The 12,885-nt window shown below is 37.0% G+C and overlaps 1 protein-coding gene across 1 annotated transcript in view; it reads left to right on the top strand.

Moving 5' to 3' along the window:
• Dhc98D (Dynein heavy chain at 89D) overlaps positions 1-12,885 on the top strand; it is a 971,787-nt gene that overhangs the window by 102,583 nt on the left and 856,319 nt on the right. The window contains exon 11 of the mRNA XM_090387912.1: positions 4,413-4,569. Within this exon, the coding sequence (XP_090244038.1) occupies positions 4,413-4,569 (157 nt within the window). The remainder of the gene's footprint in view (positions 1-4,412; positions 4,570-12,885) is intronic.

The raw sequence follows: 12,885 nt of genomic DNA, 5'->3' as shown, positions 1-12,885 counted from the left end.
TCTGCGAGAAAAATTCCTGTATATCATTAAGAAGACACCATGAGCTGCTCTTGCAGACCTTCTGCACTGCTTATAAAACTTCATATCTGCCTGCACAATTATCCCCAGGTCCTTTTCATTCTCTACCACTGTCAGTGTAGTACCACACAGTTGATAAGTTACTCTGGGGTTACTGCTTCCCATGTGTAGTACTTTACATTTGTCAATGTTAAACTTCATTTGCCACCTCTCAGCCCATCTGCTCAACTTTTCTAGATCCTGTTGCAGCCGCATACTGTCATTAGTGTCATTAACAACCCTGCCAACCTTTGTATCATCTGTAAACTTATGCATTAAGCCTGATATACCATCATAATATCATTTATAAATACTTATAAAAAACAACAATGGACCCAACACTGAACCCTGAGGGACTCCACTAATAACATTAGTCCAAGAAGAGCAGTGTCCATTGATTTCCACTCTCTGTATTCTCCCACTCAACCATTCCTTTATCCATAACAGCAATTTGCCTCCAATGCCACACTGCTCCAATTTGTGCAGCAGTCTTCCATGTGCAACAGTATCAAAGGCCTTTCTAAGATCCAAATATATAATATCAAAGTTATTCCCTGCATTCAGTTGCTTTGTGACCACATCATAGTATCCAATCCAATTGGTCAGACGAGTTCCCCTTAAAAACCCATGTTATGTCCGAGTTATAACTGAAGTCTTGTCTAGATGATCCTGCAGTGCTTCTTTATCCAATGCCTCCATTAATTTCTTTAGAACAGAAGTTAAACTAACAGGTCTATAATTACTTGTCGCCCTTTGATCCTCCTTTGTGAATTGGGGTCACATTTGCACATCTCCAGTCCATGGGTAGCTCCCCTGAGTCCAAGGAAGCGCTCATAATTGTGGCTAAGGGTTTGCTTATTTCCTTTGTTGCCTCCTTTAATATAACTGGATAGATCCCATCCACCCCAGGTGCCATTCTTATGTTTATCTTCAACAATCAATTTCTCTACAACTTTCTTGTCACTTATTACAAAATCATCTAACTCACTGCCAGACTTTAGTTCACCTCTGGCATTCCCCTCCCTGAATAACTCCTCATGTGTGAATGTAGATGCAAAATACTCATTTAGTTTGTTAGCCACCTGAGCAGGATCATCAACAATTGAACCATCGAAGAACATGCTTCTTGATTAGACCAGGTTCAAGCCCTTGAGCCACCAAATATGGAGGATACGGAAAGGTCAGGAAATGGCCACCGCATATCCCCGGAACAATATGGGCTCAGTTGCTAATGCTACTAAAAACCAAATAACAAGAACAAGAACAATCGAACCATCTATATCCAGTGGACCAATCTGATTCATCCCCTTCTTTCTAGAGTTTACATAGGTAAAGAACTCTTTGCTGTTTTTCTTTTCATCCTTTGTCAAAGATTTATGGAAGTACTTCGTAGATAGTAGAAAATAAGTAGCTTAACACATTTACTGCCGACTACGAGTTAATTCTTGTTTGACGATCTGGCCCAGGATGTCTCATTTTAAAAACAAAATGAGAGTGAGTATAAGCACCTCATTTAAAAGAAATACATAATTGAAATGTATTCGCGGGCCATGTAGGTGGTAGATGACTTTCATCAACCGGTGAAATACCACCACTTTGCTTATTGGAGGCTTGAAGTGGTGAAACCCATGTTTAGTCTCTAGAGCAAAGTTTCCGGCATCCCCCTCCCCCCATACTTCTCCTTTAACCCATGCACGGTACTAAGTACTATAGGTTTTGATACCTTTCGTGTTTGGGGTTTTCATAAAAAAAAAAAAAAAAAAATACAAGTTAACTCGGACTGGTATGACTTGCCTTTCAGGTGCAGCTTCTAGTATATTCATAGCAAATACGTGCAACTGATGGATAGTGGGCTTCTGTGATAAGAATGAAAAATCAACTACGGGATCACAAAAAAATGAATTTATTCATAAAAAAAGAAAATATTTTATTCACACAAAGAGCTAGTTTCTCTTGGCATACTGGATAATAATAGCATGTCCTGCATTTATTATTTCTTATACACACTCGATACGGCTTAGTCGGGCATGGTTTTTTTTTTCAGTTCTAAATAGTTTTTCAGTTTTTTTTTGAAATTCTAAATAATGAATTTTACGTTCAGACCTAATCTTCTTTGGAAAGTTTAGAATTTTTTCTCCAATCAAAGATTCAATGTAACTTTTCCGTCAAGTTATGGTTCCACCATAAAATGTCCGAAATTGAGGGAAACCGTAACTTGACGGAAAAGAATGTATGTGTTATGCATATATATTTCTATTATATGTGATGCAATATTTTTCGGCCCTCTGATGGTTTTCTTATCGCTGAATAATACAAGAGCAATGGATCTGATCGATCTATGAACCATAAGTGTACAACTCGTCAAAAAACTCTTCAAATTCCAAGTCACTCGTATTAGCACAGAGCTCAAGCTCTTCTTTGGGTAGTTCTCTCTTCTTATCCATGTTTTAGGTTCTTTTTTTTTAATGTAAAAAAAAAAAAAAAAAATGTACAAAATTTAGTACAATGTACTAAATACAACATACACCGACAAAGTCTGTGTCAGTGCAATGGATTTATGCATAGCACTGACTCATAGCAGTGAGTTTTGGTGATGTATATATATTATAATTTGGGTTTTCAATAATTTAACATGCCTAACTCAAATTGCCGTCGCAGACCAGTTTACCCAAATAAGCCTTAGCGGTCAACGTGTTAATGAGTAATAGATATAATTTTAGTTTTCTGTTTCTCCATCTCTATGATTATGAATCTCTATGAAATTACATTCAGTTATTTCTAGAGTGTAACCACCAATCCCCTCCATCTTACATAGCGGTTCTGTTTACCAAATAACATGCCCTGATCGTGGTAGTTGTTATGTAGGCGAAACCGTAGAAGGCTGAATGATCGAGTCTCGGAACACGAAAGGGCCCTCCGGTGCACTGACTCTGAACACTCCACTGTTGCCAAGCACTATTGGTGTGAACAACACGATCTCGATCCCCCAACGTGATGTTGAGATCATTAACCACTCACATAACTACTGCCAATGCTCGTGGCTTGAGGCACCTACACATAGCCAAATATAATAGTGTCTTCAACTGTAATAGGGGCATACACATGCACCCATTTGTGGAGGCAGCTGTTTTACACTATAACGAATGCTGGTATACATTTCACGTACTTGCCTTACATTCTTAGCACCAGACGTCTGATTCTGCCTAGTGACTTATTTATTGTGTTATTTCATATAAAGTTTATATCCACCTCATGTATGCTCCTTACTTTTCTTTGTCTAATGCATGATTACACCTAGTCTTATATTGTTATTCTATATATAACTTATTTGTACCGTCGTCCAGCTGAATAAGGGGCACCTTGGCCTGAAAGCTCCTGGTTGTTTTTGATTTTCTATCTTAGTTTATCTTAATTTATTTTATAATAAACATGAGTTTTCTGTGTTTTCGATACTAACAATACATTTCATAGTGTGCAACCCAAAACCAAAGGCCCTTTCTCAAATTATGAATCTCTTAATGCAGGCTTATGCCCATTTATCATTTCTAACTATACAGCTAACATTATTTTGCCTTCTGACTTATATTTCAACTATATACATGAAGGACTGAACACATTTTTCATTATTGTTGTATTATTTGGTCCCCACAACAAGAATACCTTTCTCGCACACTTGAGAGAATTCAAATTAAATTCATTAAATTCTTATGCTTTCAAAATTGCTTCGCCTTTCACCATTGAAACTATGGAGCTCTTTGTTGTCACTTCAGAATCATTCCTCTTCACTCCAGATGGTAACTCCATGAGTGTATTTTTGTTTACAATATCATAAACTCTATTATCGATTCTCCATCACTTCTTGAACAAATATCTTTCATTATACCTTGCTTGAATTCTCATGATAAAACTAATTTCTCACTGCCTGTCCCTCATACTCAACACTTACTTGGAAGTCCTCTGTTCTGTTTCTTTCGAGTATTGAATAATCACAATATTGATATAATAAATATATCAATATTGTGATTAATATAAATATAAGACACTGCTCTTTACTCTGTTTTGTTAAACTGAATTTTTTATATATTTTAACACTAGTGACTGTTTTGTATTGATTCTGTGTAGTTCTCAGTGTTCTCACCACTATCTATAATCTGCATGCCCAGTGGGTGAGAAGCTTGTAAATAAATAAATATTTAATTGCCTTTCAATAAGATTGCCTTCCATATGCTCTTTAATTTGTTTAGTTAATGAATGTAAACACACATACATATACTTCAGGTATATGCACATATACAAATGAATTAGAATAGAACACTATATACACACATCCACACTCATAATTTAATTGCTTTTAGACACTGGGAAGAATTAATGGAGAAAACTGGTAAGCATTTTGATATTCATCCAAAAAGATTCACTCTTGGAAAATTATTTGCAATGGAATTAAATCAATATCCAGAAGCTATAGAAGAAATCATAGGAAATGCAGTGAAAGAGCTAGGTATTGAAAAAGTAAGTTTGATATTCACTATAACTTTCTTTAAAATTAAATTGAAATTAAATAAATCATTTTATTTTGCATAGTTTCAGATAATCCAGTTACTAATATCAAATATGTAAAAACTATATATTAATATTGAAATATATAGAGCAGTTGCTTTTACCCTCAGCATAAAGATTATTTGCTCAAATTTTTAGTTGAATTCATGGAATTCATTCACCAGCAGAACACAGATCAGAAAAGAGAGGACTAGGCTGAGAAAAACAATTGACTCAAAAGTTGCAGCTCCGCTGAACGAGAAGTTTTATAGCCATATTTAGCCGCTTTATTGACCAATTGTTACATCAAATTATTTACTATAAGTAGCTTATACACCTAGTCAGGATCGTTAGTTTATTCTGAATTGAGACAGCGAGATTTGGAATTTAATTAATACTGAAGTGTCCATAGATTTACCATTTGTAACTTGCCACCATTGTTATACGATACAACATTATATCCCAAACTAGATAGCATTAGTATAGTGTAGTATAGTATATAATATAATATTGTCAATTAATCAGTAAAATCTGTTAATTTTCTGTTAAACTTCGTTGTCAATTAAATTGTACTTTTAACTAAATACATATAACGACTTAGATTACGAACGTAACATAATTAAATAATACATAACTTGATATGGAAGTTATATAAACGGTACTCGTAGAAACTACTTGATACTGAAAAATATATATATAGCGTTATAACTGTGTTGGGATACAAGTTTACGGTTATAATTTTCAACTGAAATTGAAATTTTATTGAAATTAAATCGAAATCATGACTCAGACCAGAGCAGCAAAGCAAAAGGCTCAAGCTAATGGGAGTGCTGTGGCTCAGAGGAGAACTGAGGTGGGGCAGTTGCCCTCTGAATCACAGCCTTTTAAAATGCACTGCTTGTATGATGTTTGTGGAGCAGTCGGGTACGGGACATGATATTGCCATGGGGGATGTCTTTGTGTGTGTGTGTGTGTGTGTGTGTGTGTGTGTGTGTGTGTGTGTGTGTGTGTGTGTGTGTGTGTGCGCGCGCGATGCAAGGAGTGTAACGAAATCAGGCAACAACTCAGCGTTGTTATGGGCCTATATGACAGCTTGAAGGACAGGTGGATGCCCTTGCAGGATCTAAATTGAGGGACCCATCAAGCTCTAAGCTGCCCACATCAACGCCAGAGTTTGCACTTGGTCATCATGCAACACATCGGCAACCCCCAAGGCAGAATGTGCTGGTCCCACAGGAACTAGTATTTGTTGGTGACTCTATTGTCAGGGAAACGGGGAACATGCTTTGTTAAAAGAATAGGTGGAACAAGACCAGGGTATGTTTGCCAGGTGCAAAGGTTGATGCTGTAGAGCGAGATATCATCTTTTAAGGGCATAAAAGGTGATATAGTTGTACACATTGGCACCAATGATATTAAAAGTAGGAGACTGGCAGAATTACTTAACAAGTCAGGTCACTTTGAAAAAAAGCCGTGAATTAGAGTTGAATTTGAAAGTGTCTGCAATTCTGCCCAGACACGATAGGAGGGAGTATATGATGAGAGTCTTGTCAATCAATTCGGCCCTGGAAAGATTGGGCAAGGCTCAAGGGGTAGAATTTTCTCAGCCTGGTCTGTACTTGTTTACAGGAGAGACTGCTTCTACAGGGATAGGATATACACTTCAATAGAAAGGGTGCAAGAATATTTGCTGATGCTATCGAGGCAGTGTTAGGTAGGTCGGAAAACTGCTAGCTTGGGGGTATACAAGGACTAATAGATTAACAGTAGCCACTGGCAGAGGTGAAAGTGATTCTTCACTGCTTCTATTGGAATGAGCAAAAACCTGGAAAACAAGATGCAGGATATTTCAGAGACTGTTGGGAGTCATTACAGTACAAGTAAACACATGGGTTGTGTTAGGGTAGCTAAGAATAGGAACAGGTGCATGTATACTTGCGTGTACACCAATGCTAAGAGTTTGGTAAATAAATTTGATGAATTTTGAGGTATTGCTCAAAGCATCAAAGTCGGATATTGTTGGGATATCAGAGATGTGGTGTCCCACAGATATAAGGAATGCAGAACTGGAATTTTGGGGGTACAAAAAGGATAGACAGGATAGGAATGGAGGAGGGGTTATGTTATTAGTTAAGAAACATAAAAAATCCAAGGAAGTGAAGCCAGTTGACATCGTTGGACAGTCCAGTGTCGAGTCAGTTTGGTGTGACATAAGCATTGAGAGATCAAAATTGAGAGTAGGAGTGTGTTATAGGCCTAATGACTCTGATGAGTATAATAAGAAACTGTACAGGGAAATAGAGTGGGCAAGTAAATCAGAGTCTTATAATGGGGGATTTTAATTTCCCAGATATTGACTGGAATTTGTGGGTTGGTTGGTCACTAGCAAGGCTTTTGTGGATTTATTGGATGATTGTTTTCTACATCAGCATGTTCGGGAGGCAACTAGAGGGAGTAATACTCTTGATTTGATTATCAGTAGTGATTCTTCATGCATTAAGATTCTGCAGATAAAGGAACCACTAGGTGCCAGTGATCACAGTGTGCTGAAGTGGTATTAATCAAAGAGGTAACTGCCATCAGGGGTAAAGGGAAGGGTTATTGCTTTCGTAAAGGCAACTACGATGGTCTGAGACAGTATTTAAATTCTATACAGTGGGATCAACTGATGATGTTACAACAGCAAATTCAAAATGGGAAGCATTCAAAGAACTTATCTTGGAAGCTACTAGGCTTTACATACCAACTAAGAAATATTGTTCAAGATTTAGGCCTAAATGGATGTAAGATGATCTAATGAGACATATGGCAGAGAAGAAAAATGCATGGGATACATAAAAATTAACACGTGAAACAGAAGCCTATGATAGATATAAGTTGATCTGTAACCAAGTTGCAAAGGAGGTTAGGCAGACAAAGGCAGATTATGAGAAATCTTTGGCAAGGAATGCAAAGAAAAACAGCAAAGAGTTCTTTACTTATGTAAACTCTAAAACGAAGGGGATGAATCACATTGGTCCACTTGATATCGATGGTTCTACTGTTGATGATCCTTTTCAGGTAGCTAACAAACTAAATGAATATTTTGCATCGACATTCACACATGAGGAGTTATTCAGTGAGGGGAATGCCAGAGGTGTATTCAACTCTGGCAGTAAGCTAGATAATCTTGTAATAACTGAGAGTAAAGTGGAGATGAAATTGTTGAAGATAAACACAAGAACAAGGCACCTTTGGTGGATGGGATCTATCCCTTTATATTAAAGGAGGCAGCAAATGAAGTAAGCAAACCCTTAACCATAATTATGAGAGCTTCCTTGGACTCAAGGGAGGTACCCATAGACTGGAGTTGTGCAAATGTGACCCCAATTCACAAAGGAGGATCAAAGGCTGACCCAAGTAATTATAGACCTGTGAGTTTAACTGCTGTTCCAGGAAATTTAATGGAGGCACTGGTTAAAGAAGCACTGCTGGATCATCTAGACAAGACTTCAGTTAAAGCTTGGACACAGCATGGTTTTGTTAAGGGGAAGTCTTGCCTGAACAATTTGATTGGATACTATGATGCAGTCACAAAAGAACAGGATGCAGGGAATAACTTTGATATTATATACTTGGATCTTAGGAAGGCTTTTGATACTGTTGCACATCGAAGACTGCTGCACAAATTGGAGCAGTGTGGCATTGGAGGCAAATTGCTGCTATGGATAAAGCGGTGGTTGAGGGGGAGAAGACAGAGAGTGGTAATCAATGGACACTGCTCACTGTGGACTAATGTTATTAGTGGAGTCCCTCAGGGTTCAGTGTTAGGTCCATTATTGTTTTCTGTATTTATAAATAATATTCATGATGGTATATATCAAGCTTAATGTCCAAGTTTGCAGACGATACAAAGGTTGGTAAGGTTGTTAAGCACACTACTGACAGTATGCTTCTGAAAAGGATCTGGAAAGGTTGGGCAGATGGGCTGAGAGGTGGCAAATGAAGTTTAACATTGATAAATGTAAAGTACTATATACGGGAAACAGCAACCCCAGAGCAACGTATCAACTCTGTGGTACTACACTGACAGTGGTAGAGAATGAAATGGACCTGGCGGTAATTGTGCATGCAGATATGAAGTTCCCTGAGCAGTGCAGACGGGCTGCAAGAGTAGCTCATGGTGTGTTGTCAATGATATACAGGAATTTTTTTAGAAGGTATAAGGAGGTGATTATTCTCTTGTATAAGGCAATGGTCAGGCCACACCTTGAGTACTGTATACAGGTCTGGAGGCCTAATTTCAAGAAGGATGTAGAGCTGCTGGAACGAGTAAAGAGAAGGGCAACAAGATTAATGAATGGAAAAAGGGTTGCTCTTACGAAGAAAGGCTTAAGTTCTGCAAATTACAGTGTCTGCTGAGGACTAGGCACCGGCGAGGTGGTCCAATTGAGGTGTATAAAGCCTTGAATGGTTTGAGCATGATCAATGCCGATGGGATTCTTCCTCTTGCTCAGAATAATCACCTGAGAGGGCATAAATTCAAATTGTGGAAAGACAGATGTAGGATAGATGTGCGGAAATTTGCCTTTAGCCAGCGGGTAGTTGGTTGGTGGAACAGACTTCCATCCCTTGTGGAAGTTGATAGCCTAAATAAATTTAAGGCTCAGCTGGACAGGTATTTTGAACGAACGGAGGGGTGAAGTGGAAGTGTTTTTTTTTTTTTTTTTTAGCTGATGCTGCATAAGCTTGCTTTGATGCATCATATGCCTCTACTAATGCTAATACTAATGCTAAAATCTTCAAACTATGGAAATATTTACTAAATGAAAAGTTTGTGCATTGTAACATGTTTGTACACAATGAACCACTGAAGTGGGCGAAATGGTGTCATTTTGTTAACACGATGTTCGCTTAATTCACGAGGGCATCCAAGGTAAGCTGTCATCATTAAAAAAAAAAAAATCTCCTACATAACTTTTACACTTCCTCCAATAATTTGGCTAGTTGCTAGTCATTGAATTTATTCATGCTGTCCACCTCCACAACACCAAATGGAAGTTTGTTACAACAGTCAAACATCCACTGGCTAAAAGCAAGCCATCTCGCAGCTAAAAACATTCTTCCTCAATTTGAATTTATGCCCCCTCATATGTGTAGTCTGAGAAGGAAGAATGTCATCAACAGTTAGCTTTCTCAATCCATTCAACGCCATACAAAACTAGATCAGATGACTGCACAGGTGCCTAGTTTCAATACGCAGAAATTTTCAGTATTGAAACCTGTCTTGGTAAGATGACCCTTTCCTTCCCGTCATCAGTATTGGTGCCTTTCTCTGCACCCTTCCAAGCAGATCTGGACCCTTCCTAAAATGAGGTCTCCACACCTGTATGTAGTACTCCAGATGTGGCTTAACCATTGACTTATACAAGGGGATAATCACTCCTTTGTCTTGCTAGCAAAGTTCTCGAATATCACAGACAAAACTCCATGAGCTGTCCTAGCAGCCTGTCTGCACTTCTTAGAGAACTTTGTATCTGACTGCACAATTACCGTAGGTCATTTTCATTTTTAACTGCCTTGATTGTAGTACTGCCCAGTTGGTATGTTAATCTGGGATTATCCTTATATTTAATCTGGAATTAAATATAAAGATAAGAATTCTAGTTGGATTAATTTCTTCCTCCTTACACATGGGGCGTCTCCGTGGCCAGGTGGGAAGGAGCAACAGTGCGTAGCACACGCTTCTTGATTAGACCGGGGTTCGAGCCCGTCACCACCAAATACGGAGGATGCGGGAAGGTCAGGGAATGACCACCGCATATCCCGGAGCAATATGGCCTTAGTTGCTAATGCTCCTAAAAAAAAAAACCAAACCAAAACCAAACCAAACCTTACACATGGATATTCTCCTAACAGCCATAAGTCCTTACTCTTTCAATTTGGTGTATATCTACTCTTCAAATGTTTCAAAGAGGTCCCACTAAGCAATTACACCAGATGATGTGTTAAGTGTCCTGTGCAATATTACTTTAATTAGAATGCCTCTAACAGACGTTACTTGAGAACAGTTTCTCTCTCCCCCAAATTTACCTTGTTTTACCAACTTACTTCAGAGAGAGTCTGCCTACCAGATTCAAAGACCATTTGAATAAAAAAGGGTAACATTTTGCCTATTTCTTTTTCTACTTTCGAATGTATATAAAAAATAAATAATGAGAAAATGAGGTACAGAAGGCACTGCAGTTTCTTTTTATTTCTTATTAGTTAATATACTATCTTCTTTTTTGTTTTCAGACATGGATGTTGTAGAGTCCCAAGAGGAAGTAGAAAAATTTAAATTACTCATAAAAATAAGATGAAAAAATTCAACTCACTCATCTTAAAGATACTGAAAAAATTCAGCATCTTTAAGACTCTTCGCCCATTGATGGGGCATACGATGGGACACCCATTCACAATACAGCAGGTAATGCTTATGCAACTGGGATGCCAGAGTTACATAGATACTATACCTATACATCCAACAGATCTTGACCCACTCCCAGGACCAAAAGAAAGGAGATCTATTAGAATACAGTTGAGCCTAGCAAGTAGACTTCCAACTGATTGGTCCTGATCAGATGAATTCAGGACCTCTGGTCTCAACCAAAGCAAAGACCAAAGTGGCATATTAAAGGCCCTTTCCAGCAAGCTCATGGGTTGCAGCAAACAACAATCATGCTGGATTCTAATGAATGCAAAAACAAAAACATCTGCAGTCCGATTTCACTATTATGGGCTTTCACTGAACTGCTTCATACTATCTGACAATTATTCTGTCTTCATCTGCTCTCCTCAATGTATCACATGCCATTAGTAAGGAACTACAGGTGTGGACATTAGATTCCAGTGATACTAATCTGTATCCAAATCAAGGGGGGGCTTCTTGTAGGTAAATGTACTGAAATTTATAGAGCTGACACTGCAGGAAAAACTATTTTTGTAACCCTTAATAATGCTGAGAAGTACTGGAAACTTCCAGAAATAATGTACATTTCTTCTTCCAACACAGGTTTCTTATGCAATTCAACTAGCCAACAAAAAACCAAGTTTGCTACAGAAATCCTTCACCAACTGTAGTGGGAGGGGGAAACAAATTCCTGAAGAGTACCATGTTTTGTAAAACTTACATTGGTAAAACTAATAAGGTACTACAGAAAACAGGAAGTTAGGGAAAAAAAAAAAAAAAATACCAATAAAATGCATGAAAAAACACAGGAAATTTTATTTTTTGTTTATATAATATTTGTAAAATAATAAGCAAAGTTTATCTCAATATAATATGTAGAACACTTCCGTATGATACTCTCCAGCAATTAAAATGAAAAAATCAAAAATCTCACATTACAGTAAAAAATAATTTAAAATAATTAAAAATCAATCTAATGCAATTAAAAATTAAATAAATTAAATAAAAAAATTAATTTAAAAAATATTTTAAAAAATTTAACAAAAAATTGTAAAATGATTTTCTCATTAAAATTTTTTTCATTAAATTTATTTTAATTAATTTTTTAACTAATTTATTTAATTTTTAATTGCATTAAATTGATTTTTAATTGTGTTCAATTGATTTTTAATTATTTTTTAATGTAATGTCAAGATTTTTGATTTTTTTCATTTTAATTGCTGGAGAGTATCATACGGAAATGTTCTACGTATTATATTGAGGTAAACTTCTCTTATTATTTTACAAATATTGATATCAACGTAGAACATATTGAGCATTACAGCTCTGATTCATACTATCAAATTTATACAATATGTTGCTATGAAATGAAAATAAATATCAGTTGATATTATTTTATTACAAACAGCAACTTCAAAAACTACAATAATAAGCATGAAACACTGACAAATGCAACATACTGCAAATGGGTAGCAGTAATCCCAGATTAACATACCAACTGTACTTATACTTGTAATTGTATTTGTTATCCAAATTTCTCTTCAGTACGAGCCTTAGAACTCGCTCCAGAGCCCTCTACATAGGGATACTTTAATTTTAACAGTCCTGTATTTGTTTAGTGTAGTATTTTTAATTATACTGAATTTGAAAAAAATTTATGCCTTATACCAGAGCAGCAAAGCAGAGGACTCAATCTACTTGGAATTCCATGGTTCTGGGGAGAACTGGGGTGGGGCTTTTGTCCTCCGAATTACAGCCTTATGAGATGTATGGTTTGTTTGATGTTTGCAGAGCTATCAGGAATGGGTCATGTTGCTGCCAAGGGAGATGTTTTTGTGTGCTCAATGTAATGATTGTGA

The sequence above is a fragment of the Mastigoproctus giganteus genome, chromosome 2 (genome assembly GCF_048544385.1).
Source record: "Mastigoproctus giganteus isolate SK-2022 chromosome 2, ASM4854438v1, whole genome shotgun sequence".
Lineage (NCBI taxonomy): Eukaryota > Metazoa > Arthropoda > Arachnida > Uropygi > Thelyphonidae > Mastigoproctus > Mastigoproctus giganteus.
The sequence above is the reverse complement of the archived record's forward strand: the minus strand, read 5'-3'. Positions and strand labels throughout refer to the sequence as shown.